The sequence below is a fragment of the Macrobrachium rosenbergii genome, chromosome 2, assembly GCF_040412425.1.
Source record: "Macrobrachium rosenbergii isolate ZJJX-2024 chromosome 2, ASM4041242v1, whole genome shotgun sequence".
NCBI lineage: Eukaryota > Metazoa > Arthropoda > Malacostraca > Decapoda > Palaemonidae > Macrobrachium > Macrobrachium rosenbergii.
The window spans coordinates 74,955,313-74,973,434 of NC_089742.1; the positions used below are offsets into that span (position 1 = coordinate 74,955,313).

Below are 18,122 nucleotides of genomic sequence, written 5' to 3' on the forward strand. Positions count from 1 at the left end.
ATTCCAGAAAAGATAAAACCATTTTCAAGGATTAGTTAACTTCCCCCTTTACAGACTTTAATGCAAATTTATCTCAAACAGACAATATGAAGAACATTTTCAAAATCATCCTTTTTTATTGATATACAGTACAACTGATTAGGGCAAAATACTTGCATAAACATGAATTATACATAATTGAATTTTCCTTTTATTCAGGACACTTCAAAATTAATGATGAACTAATTCAGAATCATTATTAAAGAACAAAAGACGTTCATATACTTAAGGAAGTTCATATTAAAAAAAATATAAAGAGAAATCATACAGAAAATTCACCACAACTAATTGTGAAGCACTTTCCTGGACTGATGATGAGATTTCGGCGAGGTATGTTCCTTTCAAGTGCACTTTTCTGGCAGTAATTCAAAGCTTATGTTCACTCTTTCAATAGACTCTACTGGACTGCTCTAAAACCACCCAAATATAAAGTCACAAGCATAATATTTGGACAAATGTCATGTGAACAACATTAACTTATTCATGACTGTTGATTGACTTTTCTGGCTGATAAAGATAAATGGGCATAAAATGATGCAATACATTTAGAAAACAACCTATTTTAGGAGGTCAAAAACTGACATCACATCACCTGCAAGGAATGTATTAAATCATGATGTAGTAAACAAAACATTATCACTCAAGGTTGAGATGATATTTACAGCTTGTAATTCATGTTACACTTTCTTTAGAACCAATCTTTGAAGTTCAGTGCTAAGAGGATGGAATAAATGTACCTAAGTAAATCATAAATGTAATGATTTTCAGATAACTACAATAAATGACATAAGAAAGATAAAAGAAATTTTTGGTAAAAATATAACAATATAGTAGACAAGTTCCAAGTCTTTTTACTAATGTAACTTTTCAGGATTGACTTTCATTAAGAAATGAAATCTATTACCAGTATATATTGCATTTTTCATGTGCCCCAGTAATATAATTACTCCAATCAAGATATCTTTGTAACCTTCTAGCAATAAATTATGGAAGTATATTCTCTTCATAAGAATGGCCATTTAGTATGGCATTATGATGGCTCATCCTACCTGCACCACAGAAGATGAATAATTTGAATTAAATCTACATTGAACCAAAACACAAAGGAATTATAAACCATCCTTATTCTGTATTACTTCAGCATATTTCTTCATATAAAAAAGTAAATCAAACAAACTTCTTAACTGTTAAAACTAAAAAAGTAACTCCTATAATCAAATATGGAATATGACTATGCATCCCTCATAATTAAATTAATGATTTAAAAATCATCACCTGTGATAGATAACAGGACACTCCAAATTGTAGAACCTTTTAAATGGTTAAATATACAATTACTGTTAGCCAATATGTGTGCCACAGAATTAAGACTACTAATTTTAGCATTTACAATGACTTAATAGAGTAAAGAATTACACATTTAAAGTGCTGTATCACCAGACACTTTTTTTCAGTAAAAATGTAATTCAAAACGGCGCTTTCTATAACTACAAAAACTTTGTAATTAATTAATCTTAAAATTGTACACAAAACATCTCCGTGCAACCTTCAAGTTGACCCATGTTTCCAAAATCACTGACTAATAGAAAAGAAAAATTGAAGAATTTTGACTTAATTTTTCAAACCCTTCACTGGCTACTCACATACAGGTATTTACTGCACAGTTTGGAACAATTTTAAAGGTTGAAAGAAACATATTCTTAGGCACTAAACATATAAAACGACAGGTTCAATTCAACACTTCCGAACTAACTAAATGAGGATTAGCTAAGCTTCTGAACTAAAACAAAATAGTATTAAGGATCTACATGTTTAAGGTGAATTAGAAATATCCATATCAACAGCCTCATCCTTATCTTTAGTATCTTCTTCCTCTCTGTCCCTCTTTTTCCCCTTGTCATCTTCTCCATCGTATCCCAATTGTTCTTCTTCATCATAATCACGAGACACCTGAAAAAATACAAAAAAATTAAAACAATTTTCATTGTTTCTTACAAGCAAAATAACATTTACTATAACAATATAGTTACACATAAGCAAACATGGTAGACAACAGGTGAACAGCACCCATTATAAGCAAAGTTACATTTAAAAGATGGGTGAGACATCCCCTGGGCATAAAAACCCTTACCATATCTTACCTTTCACTTCAATTTTACTCAATCAGAGACCTAGATATTTGACTTAAACAGCACAGAAGGAAGGGAGAAAAGCCCAGTGAATGATTTTAGTTTAGCAAAGTTCAGCAAGACAACAAGTTGTAAAATTACAGAGTATATACAGTGGTACCTCAATACTTGACCATTTTCTTGGTGCTCAAACCAAATGAACACAACCTGCCAGAACATGTAGGAAATGAGACAAGTCGTGCGTGTCTCCCAGCTGAATAAAAAGAAAGTAGCCAGTTGCTCAGTTCACAACTCGCACTTTCTTGTTTCTTTGTGATTTTCTTTATCGTTCTTAACATAAATGAGTCACCATGGGTTTATGATGATTAGAGATAATACCAAAAACAAAAACAGGCATAAAAATAATAAAGGAAACAAAAACTTACAGCAAGATCTGTAAGTTGTGTCAGCATTACTGATCTCGCAAAGGCATATGTATAATCCCTACTATATTACAATATAATGAGGTCATGAAATGAGCTGATGTTGCTCAAGGAGTGAAAACACTTATGAAATAAAGATAACGGGCAACTGAAGAGATTGAGAAATTGATATTAATTTGGATAAATGAAAAAGTTAGCTGGTGACAGTGTTTCTGAGATCATCCCTTGTGAATAAGCAAAATGAGTGTCGATGCAGGTAGTGCAGTGTTAAAAGACAGTCATGGGTGGTTTGAGAAATTTAAGAGAAATGGCATGCATAGTGTGGTACAACATGGGGAGGCTGCAAGTTCTGACAAGATGCTGACAAGAAATATATTATATTAAGTTTAGATGCTGACAAGAAATATATTATATTGAGTTTAAGGACTTTGTAGAGACTGAGGTTAATTCCCCAAGCTGTTTAACTGTGATTAGATAGGCTTATTTTATAAAAAAAAAAAAAAAAAAAAAAAAAAAAGGCCTCACAGGCCCTATATCACTTAAAAGAAGGTTACTGCCAGGACACAAGCCAATGGACACTCTTGTCTACCACTTTGAGAACTCAAAGAGTTTTGAAGAAAAGCAATGCAATGAAAAGAACATGAAATGAGATGTGGAGGGTTAGTAGTTAAAAAGGGGTACCCAGACAATTTATTGAGTAGGTTACTAAAGAAGTTGGCCCAAAGGTGGAAAAAAAAAAAATCCTTGAGGAGAAACAATCAGCTCTGGAAGCCCTTCATGTGCTGGAGTGTTCCTGCTCATCTTGCAGGCTTGGAGGCCCACTGCTGGAGGAGTTTCACTTCACAACAGGGAAGTCCTTGCAACCTAACAATTCTCATCCAGCCCACATGCCAGCAGGTCATCCCTATTTTCAAGAAACTCTACACCAAAGCACTATTCCAGAAGTGATCTTTGATACAAAGATGGCCTATGAGAATTCTACAAGATTCACTTTAATATTCTCAATAAGCCTCATAGATAAGGCCTGGGGGGGAAGTCTCTTACACTTACAGGACAATGAACTCTACCTGGAGGAAACAGTGGCCAGATGCTGTAAAAGTAAGGGACTTTGATACTTTCAGGAAACTTGTGGAGGATAATGTGTCTCTGAGGAAGTCCATGGACCTAAAGTCAGAGATGAGGATATGGACTGCTCAATGGAGGAGCACATAGTAGAGCTCACCATGGAAGAACTGCATGGTCTTCAGAGGGAGTAGCAACTGATGGCAGCTGAGGACTGTCTTCAGAGGAAGAGGAGGGAATGGAGGATCTTCCTAGCGCTCTTACAAACGTGCGTAAAAATGGGGGGGGAGTGCAACAGAGACAAAGCTGTGGAAAACTGTATTATAAACCTGCTGAATGGCAATGGTATGTCTTACTTTAGAAACACTTTAAACCCCTGGAAAAAACAACCATCACTCAACAGTTTTTTAGCAAGACAGACCCAGTAAGTCTCAGGAAAAAAGCAAAAGAACCAGAAAAGAGAAAGAACCCCAGAAACACAGTTACCTGCTTTTTTATGGAAGGAATTCCCCTTCCAAACAATAACATCTCTCCTCTTCACCTTCCTCACCACCTTCCACATAAGCCATCAACTTTCCTAAGTACAGGTAGAGTGAGAATAAATTTGGATTTATTTTATTTATTGTTTAGTTTTTGTATAATTTCTGCATGCTAGGCTATTAAACTTCAGGCTGAATTAAAAGTTAAAATTTACATTACTCCTCATGGGAAACATCCGTTCAGTACTTAAATCAACACTCGAATAGCCTTCTGGAATGAAATTTGTTCAAGCACTGAGGTACCACTGTATTTTTCTAACTGTGATTTACATGAAAACCCTAAGCATACAATAAACTGACAACCTAATATGCCCAACTCTGCCTACCAAATGTTTCTATTTGTTTAGCATACTGAAACACAAAATCTCCAAATTGTTTTCAAATGGAATGAATATGTACTGTCTTCCAGTGTACAGTAATTGTCAAGCTGAAGCATAAATCTAGTAAAATCATGATTTTGTATTATTATTGTTATTCTTGATGATAATGTTATCACTTTAATACTTTAGTTATGCCATAAAAAATCTTTACTGGTGATGTTTTAACTTAATCCTTTTATTGTAAATCCATGCACAGCATTATGCAAAATGATTAAGGACAATTATGCCATCTTTATGCAAGAATCTTGGCAATAATAATTTTACCATTTTGATTAGTTATGGATAAAACATTTAGAGATGAGGTTTTAACTTAATTTTTTTTACTATAAATCTATGCACAGCACCTAAAATAGAAAATAATAGAAGCTTTAAAAAAATAACTAGGAACACTTATGTCATCTTTATACAAGAATGTTAGCCTTGAAAATGATAATCCTTCTCCACGAAAAAGTTCACCAGCTAAGGCTATCAATTACTTCCCCATAATTACATCTATCAGTAACTCCACTAATAATAATAAATCACTTCTGGCTTTATTTCAAATAGTACAACTGATTTTATCATTAATAATACTGTAGCATTTGGGAACCAAACCTTGAAGTCACTGACAGAAGTGGTAAGCACACCAATTCTAGTACAGTATGTAAAATAACTAAAAACTTTTTAAACATTATAACAGCAACTCCTCAACCTCTTTACTTATTCTTGATCTTTGTAATTACTTTCACTCACTTGTTCTGAGGTATTTAGCTCACTAGACAAGCAGACCTTATGTTAATACTTGGCAGTCCTACTTTGCCTGTTTTAACATTACCCAAGTTGTTGAAAATACCAATGAAGAACAGTAACTAATACCAATGAAGAACAGTAACTTGTGTGCTGATCCATCTAAAAATTTCCTAAGCTTATTACTGTTTGCTGAATTTTCCATTGAAAAAGCAACATGTCAGTGACATGGGTGTACTAATAACTAGTGTATTAACCCCTACAGGCTGGTATAAAATATACATTAAGACCACCCCTACATTGGGCAAACTATAAGACTCGCCAATTTAAAAAGAGAAACAGCAATGGAAGGAGGAAGATATGCAAATGCACATGGTATAAGAAAAAATTCTAAAATATTTTCTGTACCTTTCACAGGGAGCTGGAAGTGAATGTTTCCAACCCTGTGCAGAGCCTTGTCTCCAAGAGACTTGTTAAAATATGCTGATTTTTGCAAGTTACATGTTTTTGCTGATTATATATATATATATATATATATATATATATATATATATATATATATATATATATATATATACATATACATATATATATATACATATATATATATATATATATATATATATATATATATATATATATATATATATATATATATATATATATATATATATATATATATATATATGTATGTATGTATATATCAATATAAGAGGTGGGTGGATATCGTCTCTAAATACAAAAACACCTGAGTTATCGGGGATTTGTAGTTGGGAGCCGATATCCACTTATATCTCACTAGCTGGCCGTGTGGATTAAGGTATCCACTATAGTCCTGAGTTCTTGTATCGTTGGTTCGATACGGGGATATAAACTTATTATCAACTAAAATATTATATGACATATATGAAAATATATTATTATATATATATATAATTGGATATTAAAGGGCGTTTGTAGCTTACTGATTGTATATGAATCACGGTGATGTGATAAAAAGTCATATATATATATATATATATATATATATATATACGCGGTGATGTGATGAAAGTCATATTATATATATATATGTACGCTGTCCGGTTACGACAGGTCTGGCTTACAAAGATCTGAGGTTATGACGCTTTTCAAATATATTCATCAGAAATTATTTCCCGGTTTACGAAGCGTCATATGCTGATCTGACAGAAAAAACATTGCCTCCAAAATGGCAGAAGAACAAGAATTTGTTTTTTTATGAAAAACTCATTAAAACATCAGTTTACATCGTTTTCAATACACCCAGAGCATTAGAAGTAAGGTTTTCTTAGGATTTTTGACAATTTTTCGTTTTACGACGATTTTCAGCTTACGACGCAGTGTAGAAACGGAACCCCCATCATAAACCGGGGACTGCCTGTATATATATATTATACATATTTTTATGTATTTCCCTGGATTTCTAGATTCGTAAGATGCTTTACTGCCGGCAACGGATCTTTCTTTAATTTGGTCTTGGAAATCTGAATTTATGTTAAGGGAAATCATAAAAAGAAAAAGAAAAATGGGGATGATTCAATGAGCCTTACGACTCTACTTCATGAGGGAATGTTACGTAAACACTTTGGTTAAATTAAGTAATTCCATTTACAGAAAAGAATCAAAAGAAAAATGGTTAAATGAATTATTAGGAGGCTTCCAACGCCTGAAGATCTTCCTACTGGAGTCTTAAATTATGGCAAGGCACAGTCCAAGATGAGTCCACAGCAAAGTCCCTCTGCAATGGAGAGTTAAACATTACACGCCAGTAAAGGAAAATATAACACATACAATGACTCGAGGCTGCACTGATGGTGCCAAGGACTCGAGGAATGGACACTTTACACTGGAACACAGAACATTGGCAATGGCACAAGGACAAAGCAGAATACTGGCACTCAATAAACACTTCTAATGGCAAACTGTCATGACTGAAAGGTCTTCATTCGTACTTTACCTTAGGGGAAGTGGGTCTCAGACGAATACTGACGAGGACAATCAGTCATAATGGCACAGCACACTAATCACTTGGACAGTCCGTCCGAGGGTGACTGTAGAATCGGAGTTGAGTCTGAGTCGGGTGTGGACAGGGGGTGGGGAGGGCCTCCCAGCACCTCTATCGACTGCTCTGGCTAACTGCAAAATCTTCCTGTCCAAGCTCCTTTTAAGGCAAAATTATGACCGGGCTGAAGATGTTATCATTTTCCAGGTGTTCCGACCATCTGCTTGTATCTCCCCAGGTATCCAGCGGAAAAACATTCAGCCAGCTCAATATGCCTTTAGAATGAGTGGCAGTTGGGCTAATAACACTCAGTTTCTTATCTTTTTTTTGTGCCATCTAAATGTCTGTTTCAGGTTAAGGGGACATCATTGTTGATAACAGGTGTGTGTTGATATCTAGGTCAACTGGGATTGGCTATGAGCGGCGATTCTACTTTTGATAAACTAAAAAGTAAGGGTCTGCTTAGCGACTTCTTGTAACTTATAATAGCTCCCCACAGAAGAAAACACACACCTTCATTCGGGTGCACATGTTGATATTCAAGAAGTCGGCACAGATGCTTTACTTTCAATAAACATTAATATCAAATTACTTTAACGTGGCACATTAATTTCCTTCAATTGCAAGGTTTATGTTACTTTAGTCTTAAGAGGACAAGGTAATTTTGAGGTAGGTGACAAAATTTACTAATTAATTTACATATAAGTTCCTTAATTCTAATGAGATAGCAGCATGCTGTTAGTTTGCCTATAAGAGGCTTCTTATCATTCACGATACATCTCATGTTATTTCTTTCTGGTACTGATGGCGGTCTCTGACATGGCAATGAGTGGCACTGAGTGCCTTAAGGATGATCAGGGGGGAAACTCGTTCTCACCTGATATCTTAAATTCAAAAGAAGGTATCAAAGGGCTTCTATGACAAAGAGGGGGTGGGGTGGAAAAGTTCCTTGAATTAAAAGAAAACAGAAAACCATCTAGCTGGTGGGACGCCCCTGGATTAAAAGTATTGGCTCAGAACCGCTTTTGGGTTTTCTTGCCCTGAGATGGAGTTTTGGGTGCTACCAAGGCCTCGGGGAGTTACTCGCTATGCTGTCGAGATAAGACATCGGCTATTTTGTTATCCGTGTCTTTGATGCGTTCAATTACAGTTCTGGAGATTGAAAGCATTTATTCAGTTCCTAAAGAAAAAATGATCAGTATACACCAATAAGCGGGAAAGTATGATTACGGTCTGACTGAAGTGTTTTCGCCAGCACCATTCCTAGCAATTCCTTCTCGATAGTACCATAACGAGTTTCAGCTGGCTTCAAATTCTTAGCGTAATATGCCACTGGGTGCCTAACTCCTTCTTTCTCTTGGAACATTACTGCTCCGATACCGATGTTGCTGGCTTCTACTGCAGCAAAGTGTTCATAGTCAGGGGTATGTGGGACCGGTTTGTCATTAATAACGGCTTTCAAATTATCAAGCCCTTTTGCATTCTTCTGTGCACGGAAGGGTTGCTTTCCCCAGAAAGGTTTGTGATGAAGCAGCATCTGCAAAATTTGGGATGAACCTGTGGAAGTACTGTACCATCCCAATGACGTTGGGCATCCCGTTTTGTTGCGGGTAGGCTGTATTCTTATGGCTTCTATGCTTGTACACTGGAACACAGTCCATTTCGACTTGATGGCCCAAGGACAAAGCAGAATGCACTTCTTTAGATTTATGGCATTGGCTTTTCCCAGGGCAGTTAAATTTGTTCATTTTTAAGTGCTCTTAAACTGTGGCATGACCAAGTATACCAAACAGTTTTTTCGCCAGTACTCGTTCATCAAATGTTGGAAACAGCTGGGAGCATTTTTAACCCAAATGGCATACCTTTGCATTGGTATATTCTGCTAGGAGTTATGAATGCTGTCTGAGGGCGCGACTCCTCAGACAAGCGGGACTTAGCAATAGCCTTCTCCAAATCAATCTTGCTCAGATAAGGGGCACCCTAGGCTGTCTAAGCAAGCCTCGATCCGGGGAAGGGGATAAGGTTCCAACTCCGTCGCTTCATTCAGCTTCCTGAAATTGACACAAAGTTGATCTCCGCCGCCTCCTTAGGCACTAGGATTACTGGGGAGGCTCAGGGGTTGTGGCTTTGCTCTATAAGGCCGCGTTCGAGTTGGAGCTGGACCTGCTCCTCAATCCTACGGGCCTTATCCGGGTTGACCCGGTAGTATCCCTGGGCTATGGGTTTCACGCCCTCTTTGATATTGATGGAATGCTGTAACACATCCATGCACCCAGGGGTGTCTCAGACGACTTGCGAGTTTCGGTCTAATAACCAGCAGATATCTTCCCTGTGGGCGGCAGTGAGACCTGGGGTGATGACTTCCAGATTCTCGAGGATTTCAGAGTTAGTGGCGGGTGTATAGGCCAGGGCAGCAGTGCCAACTACTGCCTTGGGGGTGGATGTATCATCTTCGGGTGTCTCCTCGCTATGGGTCTGGTGGGGTTTCAGGAGATTTATATGGAGCCGCTTGGCCCTCCGTTTCCTGCAATCTACTAGGTAGTTCAAGTCCCCAGGCTTTCCCAAGATTTGGTGGGGGTCCGAGAAGTGGGTTTCGAGGGGCCTCATGGCACCTGTCTGGAGTACAAGGTCCTGATCTCCCGTCTCGAAGGAGCGGGAATGGGTGGTCTCATAAAATTGTATCTTCACCCGTTCTTGGGTGGCCGCCTCTGTGGCCTGGGCTACTGCCAAACCTGCCTGAAGGTTTTTCTGAATGGTGGGCAATTCTTCTGCCCAATCTGTGTGAGCAGGGTTTGCCCATGCATCATATAATATGTCAAGCAGCGCCCGGGTGGAATGGGCATACAATAGCTCAAAGGGGCTATACCCGGTGGTTTTGGAAGGAGCGTGGTGGGCGGCATAAAGGGCATATGGGAGGTTGTCCTCCCACGAGCCACCTCCCTCATGCTCCAATATTTTGAGCGTCATAGAGAGCGATTGGTGGAATAGCTCGATGATTCCTTGGCTCTCAGGGTGGTAGGGCGTTGTGTGAAAGTGCTTGATTCCATGGCTGGCCATACCGTCATGGAATCCTTTCGACATAAAATGTCGACCCTGATCTGTTTGTATCATGGCAGGGAACCCAAATCTACAAAAGAATTTTACTAGGGCCTTCACCGCGTTTTTCGAGCTCTCGCTCCTCACCGGAATTGCCTCTGGGTATCGCATGAAGCGGTCAATGATAGTAAGGGAATGGACATTCCCCAATTTACTTTTCATCCTCCCCAGTGGAATGAAATAGTCAATGACAACGTTCCTGAAGGGGATGCCGGTGGAGGGGATATTCCTGAGGGGCCCTGGGGACTACCTCATTTGGGTTTCCTGCCAATTGGCAGGTGGGTCAGGGGGCAACGAATTGCTTTACACTCTTTCAGATGCTGGGCCAGTGGAACTTGCTCTCGACGGCACGAGCAGTGCAAGCGACACCAAAGTGCCCACTGATGCCTTCATGTGCCAAATTTAGCACATCCTTTTTGCAGAGTCAGGGGGACTACCACGAGTTTGGCGCACCTGGGATGGCTTGCTCGGCCCCCGGATTACTTTATTCAGGAGATCATCTTCCAGCAGGAAAGAATCTTTTATCAAATCAGTGAGGGCATCCTTGCTGGTGGCGGCTGATTGAAGAGTCCACCTTTTGCTCCTCGATTAGTCTTTCCCTTGCGAGGGAGGGCAGGGCAGCTGCAGCTCCGGTAATGAGGAGGGTGGTAGGGGCTGGAGTATTCTTGGCCTTCTCGGGGGCAGGGGGTGGTTCCTGGAGCCACGGGATTGATCCTAGAGACAGTCCAGGGGGAAGCAGATCCTCCTGCTTTCGTCATGGAGGCTATGGGGCAGCTGCAGGCTCGGAGGGCTTTAGGCAGAGGAGAGGGATCCCTCCAATGGACACGATCTTGTCCCAGGAGGAGGGGTTTCCCTGTGGTGAGCATCTCAGCTACACTGAAAAGGTGTTCCCTCTCTCAAGAGTCATCGCCTGTGGTGACCCTTAAGCGGACCGTCAGAAGGTCCTTTTGATCCCCATCCACCCAGAGGATCATCATTCATTCATCTTCCAGAATGATGGCTCCAGGGGGACTTTGCTACTAATTCCCGAGGAGGACTGGACCTGTCCGGAGGTGCGACCCTCACAGAATCAAGTCCAATCCACCTGGTGGGCCGTTTAGGGCAAGTTACAGTGCCTACTGTCTTCGGCTGGTTGTAACGAGGGCAAAGCTTGTATGTGGAGGAGTAATGCCCCAGTTGTGTGCAATCGCAGCATATCTCATGGCGGAACTCCCGCCAGGGGTGGTGCCCGCTGTGGGCGGTGATCGGGGGGCACTAGCAGGAGGCGGCTGTGATGTCTTTGGAGGCGGAAGAGAGGGAGCCTTAGGCTGATTTCGGCACTGGTCAGTGGAATGCCCCATCCTTTTACAATAATGGCATGTTAAGGGCTTGCCTGAGTTTCCATTCTTAGGGGGAGATGATCCTCCGAGGAAGGGCGGGGGATATATCTTCTGCCGGATGGATCCCGGTGTTGCAGGGGCCTTTTCTACTACATGCGTGGCCAGGGTGGGAGGGGCGTAGCGTAAGAAATGCTCAAATTTAAATTTCTCGAGTACCTCGGTGGCACTGGTAGCCCCTTCGGACTCGAGACATTTTGCTAACACCCGCTCGGAGTGATACGCCCGGTTGGACCAAGTCTGGCCTGCTTCTCGTGTCTGCTCTCTCCAACGCCTCCTCCACCGCTCAGGGGGTAATCTTGTATGCCTTGGTGACCGCTGGGCGTATGGCTTCCCAATTTCCCCTATCCTCTACCGAAAGGGCGTGGTAGGCAACGAGTGCCTTCCCTCCCAGGAATTTAGTGAGAACAAGGGAGAGTTCCGCAGGAGAGAGGGTGCAGCACTCCACGACTCTTTTAGCCCTCTCAAGCCAAAATTCGGGCTCTGCCTCTGTCCATTTAGGCATAAACGAGTGATCTTGGCTGAGGGCGCTCATCCCCGCCACAGGAGGAGGGGGGGTTGCATTTTGCTTGGCTAACATCTGGAGGTCACGGGCACCCTGTGGTTCTCGCTCCTCTCCTCTTTCTCCTTCTCTTGCCTCTCTTTCTCTCTCTCTTGCCTCTCCACCTCCTCTCTTTTCTCATGGGCGATTCTCTCTTTCTCTCTCTTTTGCCTCTCCATCTCCTCTCTTTTCTCTGGGACAATTCTTTTTGCCTCTCTTTCTGCCTTCGCAGTATCTAGTTGCCCCTGGACCCAGTCCTGTATCTCTTGCCCCAACATTCCCATGTCCTTTCCTGCCTGCATTGTGCTGGGCTCTGGAAGTAGGCATTTTGTTAAACTTAGTTGGCAGGGCCTTCTAAGGTTAAAAAAAAAAATAAAACATGGGATTGGGAACCGATTTTTAAGTGAAATACATTCTATCTCTCGTGTGGCCTCGGCCGATTATTGCGGGGTTAGTGAGATGGGTGTCATGTAGGACGTAGAATTGGACGGGCGTCACGTAGGACGTGGGCATCTCGTAGGATGTAGAATTGGATGGGCGTCACGTAGGACATGGGCGTCTCGTGGGACGTAGAACTGGATGGGCGTCTCGTAGGATGTAGAATTGGATGGGCATCACGTAGGGTGTGGGTGTCTCGTAGGGCATAGAATTGGATTGGCGTCACGTAGGACGTAGAATTGGATGGGTATCACGTAGGATGTGGGCATCTCATGGGACTTAGAATTTGATGGGCGTCTCGTAAGACATAGAATTGGATGGGCGTCTCCTAGGACATAGAATTGGATTTGCCCTGTAGTGGTTGTAAATTCTTGCCTCGTAGGACTTACAATTTGGTGGAGTCTTGTAAGACTTGGAATTTGGATTTGCCCTGTAGGACTTGGAAATGCTCGCCTTGTAGGACTTAGAATTTGATGGAGTCTCGTAAGACTTGGAATCTGGATTCGCCCCATAGGACTTGGAAATTCTTGCCTCGTAGGACTTAGAATTTGGTGGAGTCTCGTAAGACTTTGAATTTGGATTTGCCCCGTAGGACTTGGAAATTCTTGCCTCGTAGGACTTAGAATTTGGTGGAGTCTCGTAAGACTTGGAAATTGGGGTTGTCCCATAGGACTTGGAAATTCTCGCCTCGTAGCACTTTGAATTTGGTGGAGTCTCGTAAGACTTGTCTGACTTTTGGTTATTTTTCCCCATAGCCCTTCTGTTTACAAAACCGCCCATTCTCCTCGGGAATTTCCCGGGTGAGCAGACTTAAAAAGAATTTTCTGAAGCAGAGTTCAAATTTTTGTCTAATCTGAGTTTTAGTAAACTGAGAGAGAGTATTTTGCAAACTCCCCACGGGGGATTTGTCTTGCTATTCGAAATGCGAGGTAAAATTTAACACAGGAATTTCTTTCGCACTATTCCTCGAAAGAAAAACTTTAGAATTTAACCCAGAGGAAATTACTCAAAACGAAAAATGGGAGTTATTTCTAAACCTATCCCATGCATTAACAAAATCTAATACAGCAGTTCTCTTTTCTCAGTGGAGTCCCTATTCCTAGTTGCCTAGGAACAGTCATGATTGTAAAAAAACTCTTTGTTAAGATAAACACATTTATAGGAACTTGGTCTGTGCTCTTGGTACCAAGTTGAATTTGGCTTAGCTTTGCTAGTCGCTGATTTGCAAGGCAAATGCAACAAAGATTAGAGGGGAAACTGCAACTGCAAAAACGAAGAGATCTATGGGAAGATCGGGGGTTGATTTTAAGATGCTTTACAGGCTCTGGATCTTTCTTTCACCGATGTGGGTTATTTTTAGACCCTGGTTGAATGAGCCCTTCTGTTTACAAACACCGTCTGGTCTCCTGACTGCGGGGAATTTCCCGGGGTGAGCAGATAATAGTAAAAATGACCTTGTAATTTTCCCTAGAAGCAGAGTTCAAATTTTGCCTTCCTAACACCTAATCTGAGTTTTAGTAAACTGAGAGAGAGTATTTCAGCAATGCAAGCTGATCCTATCCCACGGGGGAGTTCGTCTGCGCCTAAATAATTCGCTATTCCGAAATGCGAGGTAAAATTTAACACAGGAATTTCTTTCGCACTATTCCTCGAAAGAAAAATGGTAAAGTTAGAATTTAACCCAGAGGAATTTCTTTCGCATTATTCCTCAAAACGAAAAATGGTTAGCACTGGTTATTTCCTAACTACCTATCCTGAAAGGCATGCATTAACAAAATCTAATACAGCAGTTCTCTTTTCTCAGTGGATACATGCGTCCCTATTCCCTAATTTCCTAGGAACAGTCATGATTGTAAAAAAAAAAACTCTTTGTTAAGATAAACACATTACTTATGTGGAACTCTCTTGGTCTGTGCTCTTGGTACCAAGTTCGGAATTTGTCTCGCAGCCAGCTTAGCTTTGCTAGTCGCTGATTTGGCAAGTTGCAAATGCAACAAAGCAGCAATAGAGGGGAAACCAACTGCAAAACGAGATCTATGGGAAGATCGCCATTTTTGTATTTTCCTGGATTTCTAGATTTGTAAGATGCTTTACAGGCTGGTAACGGATCTTTCTTTAATTTGGCCTTGGAAATCTGACTTTACATTAAGGGAAATCATAAAAAGAAAAAGAAAAATGGGGATGATTCAATGAGCTTAGGGTTCTACTTCATGAGGGGATGTTACGTAAACTCTTTGGTTAAATTAAGTAATTATATTTACAGAAAAGAATCAAAAGGAAAATGGTTAAATAAATTATCAGGAGGCTTGCAATGCCTGAAGATCTTCCTACTGGAGTCTATAAACTTCCAAGTTAGAATGTCACATTTTTCACGCTCGCTAGCCTTGACTGAACTCTCTATTTTCTGCAGTGTTTTTATTTTTTCACCATGCCTAAAAGGTCCAAGAGTTCACTTCACGCTTCTAGAATGCGGAAAAGCCAAGTGGATAAGTCCAGGCGAGAGGTAGAAGAAAGAATTTAAGAAATTAGTGCCATAGAGGGGAATGGAGCGACGGGGAGATAGAGAGCTGTCGCCCAGCAAATGGCGCAGGCTACGATCTCTGCTGACCAGAGGCCAACCACATCCACCCCTAAACGTCTCTTTATTCGTTCGTCACTACTAAAGGCAAACATATTTTAGAAGAAAGCAGTAGCTCAGAGTCTGATATTATAGACGATCCTGAAAATAAAATGATCATAATAAGTGAAGCAAGACTTGATGAATTACTTGAACCAAAAATCCCTAATTTGGCAAGGGATGGATTTGAGACACTAATAAAAAAGATATGTCCTAAATGCAGAGGGAAAATTATTTCAAAACCCTCAAAATGCCCAACGATTTCTACAGAAGGAACGAAGGCTCCAATTTACAAAACCAATGTGGCACTAATCTATCATTCTTTCTTGGAAGATTATGGATTTGCAGGATTGAAGAGATTACAAGGAACCCTTGGTATAAAACCAATGGGAAATAACAAGCATTCACGCCATCTTAGATATCTTTATGATAAAATGGAAGCATATTTTCAGATGAAACAAGAGCAGATCTTTGAAAATATAAGAACATACTACAGGAAATATATGGGAATTGTGCCTGATGAAAATGGAATACTCAATACTGACGTATCCTACGATGGGACATGGATGAAAAGAGGATCTGTGATAGACTTTGAAGTGATGAACAAAGTTTGTAAAGCATGTGCCGCTAAAACGACTGAACTAAAAGAAAAGAAAATAACAGAAGAAGATTTCAACGTGTGGAGAACCCTTCAGAATGAAGTTGTAATATAAACTATGAAGGTATATCAGGAGGGATGGAAACAAAAGGAGCCATAAGGATGTCTTCAAGGTCACAAGATTTGGGATTTGCAATGCCACCTTTGCTGGAGACGGAGATTCCAGCGCTTATAATAGTGTTTTAGCGATGAACGGTGGAAATGGACCGTATGAAAATTTAAAAGTTGTGAAACTAGAATGCATCAACCATGTAAAGAAAAGAATGACCAACAGAATGAAGAGACTAAGAGAAGATGAAAAAGAAGAGAGAGAAACAAGAACTGGAAAAAGAAGAAAATTTAGTGCTCTAAATGGAAAGAATAAATTGTCGGATACAAATATTAGCATAATGACAACTTATTATGGCAGGGCAATCCACTGTAATATTGGTAAATCATGGATTGACATGAAGAAGGATATAATGGCATCATTTCACCATATATTTAGTTCCAAAGAAAATCAACGTCATGGTCTTTGTCCAAAAGGGGAAGATTCTTGGTGCTACTTTCAGCGCAGCATAGCAATGGGTGAAGAAAGAGAGAAAATAGAGTTCAAGAGATCTTCAACAGTTATCAATTAAGATGCCAAGAGTGAAAGCAAAATAAAGGCTGTGTATGAAGCACTGTCTGAGAAAGATTTGCTTGAACGCTGAGTTCGAGGTCTTACACAAAACGCGAATGAAAGCTTTCATTCAAAAATTTGGAACACAGCACACAAGACTAAGTTTGCTGGAGCACAAAGAGTAAAGTTTGTAGCACAAACAACTGTGCTTGACCATAACTCTGGATACAGAAAAGCAACACTGTTCCAAGAATTTGGCATATCTTCTGCTCTTCAACGAAGCCTGGAACTTCAAGATAAAGAAAGAAAAAGATTGAGTGCCAGAAAGAAGAAATTCCCAGAAAGAAAGAAAATACACAAGAAAACTCAAGAATATGAAGCAGGAGGATTTTAAATAACCACATAACCAGGTGACAATGAGTAGTGTAGGCAACTATGATACCCTAGAGTAATACCTTGCAACAAGATCAGACAGGGGGGACCAGGAGCGTAAAATTTATAATAATGTGTCTTAGGCACATAAATAATCAATTAATATTCTTATTTATATAATCATTTACCATTAATTAATACCCAAAAATAAAAATTAAAACCATAAAATTAAATGTAACACAGTCTTTTACTTTTTTTATGTAACTAAAATTTTGAAGGCCCGTTTCTCAAAACATAAGTTTTTCACCTTTAAAATGCATCTCCTCCCTTAGTATTGGACCAATCTAAATGAAATTTTATATATAACATGGGGAAACATGGTAGATTAACCCTAAAACGCCGAGCCTCTATTTACTAAAGCGTCTGCTGTATGGCGGCGGCGTTCGGGAGTTAGCGCCGAAGCGGAAAAAAGTTTTTTAAAAAAATCACAGCACACTTAGTTTACAAGATTAAGAGTTCATTTTTGGCTGCTTTTTTTGTCATTGCCTGAAGTTTAGTATGAAACCATCAGAAATGAAAAAAACATAATTATCATATATAAATATTGAAATATATGACAGAGCAAAAAAAAATTTCATACATAATTGTATACAAATCGCGCTGTGAGCAAAACAGTAAAAGGTAATGAGTTATTTTTTTTCATAGTATTGTACACTAAATTGCGATGATTTTGGTATATAACATATTGTAAAACGATCAAAGCAACACAGAGAAAATATTATCACAAAATGATGCATGAATTAGTAACGAGCGGACGTAAATAAAAGTTTTTTCAAAAATTCACCATAAATCAAAATATTGTGCTAGAGACTTCCCGTTAGTTGCAAAATGAAGGTAATTGATTGAATATTACTAGACTTAAGTGTTTTAGCTTACAATTGCAGTTTTCAACCATCTCGGTTGAGTTAACTTTGACCAAAGGGCGAATTTTTTCTATTTATCGTGATTTATATGAAAATATTTCAAAACTGATAAAAGCTACAACCATGAGTTATTTTTTGTTGTATTCTACATGAAATTGCACACATTTTCATGTATAACAC

At 39.7% G+C, this 18,122-nt stretch overlaps 1 protein-coding gene across 3 annotated transcripts in view; it reads right to left on the bottom strand.

The window, feature by feature from the left end:
• Positions 1-780: 780 nt before the first annotated feature.
• Srp54 (splicing regulatory protein 54) overlaps positions 781-18,122 on the bottom strand; it is a 197,664-nt gene continuing 180,322 nt past the window's right edge. For all 3 annotated transcript variants that reach the window (XM_067121227.1, XM_067121219.1, XM_067121237.1), the window contains exon 12: positions 781-1,989. In XM_067121227.1, coding sequence (XP_066977328.1) covers positions 1,836-1,989 — 154 coding nt within the window. In that variant the 3' untranslated portion in view covers positions 781-1,835. The remainder of the gene's footprint in view (positions 1,990-18,122) is intronic.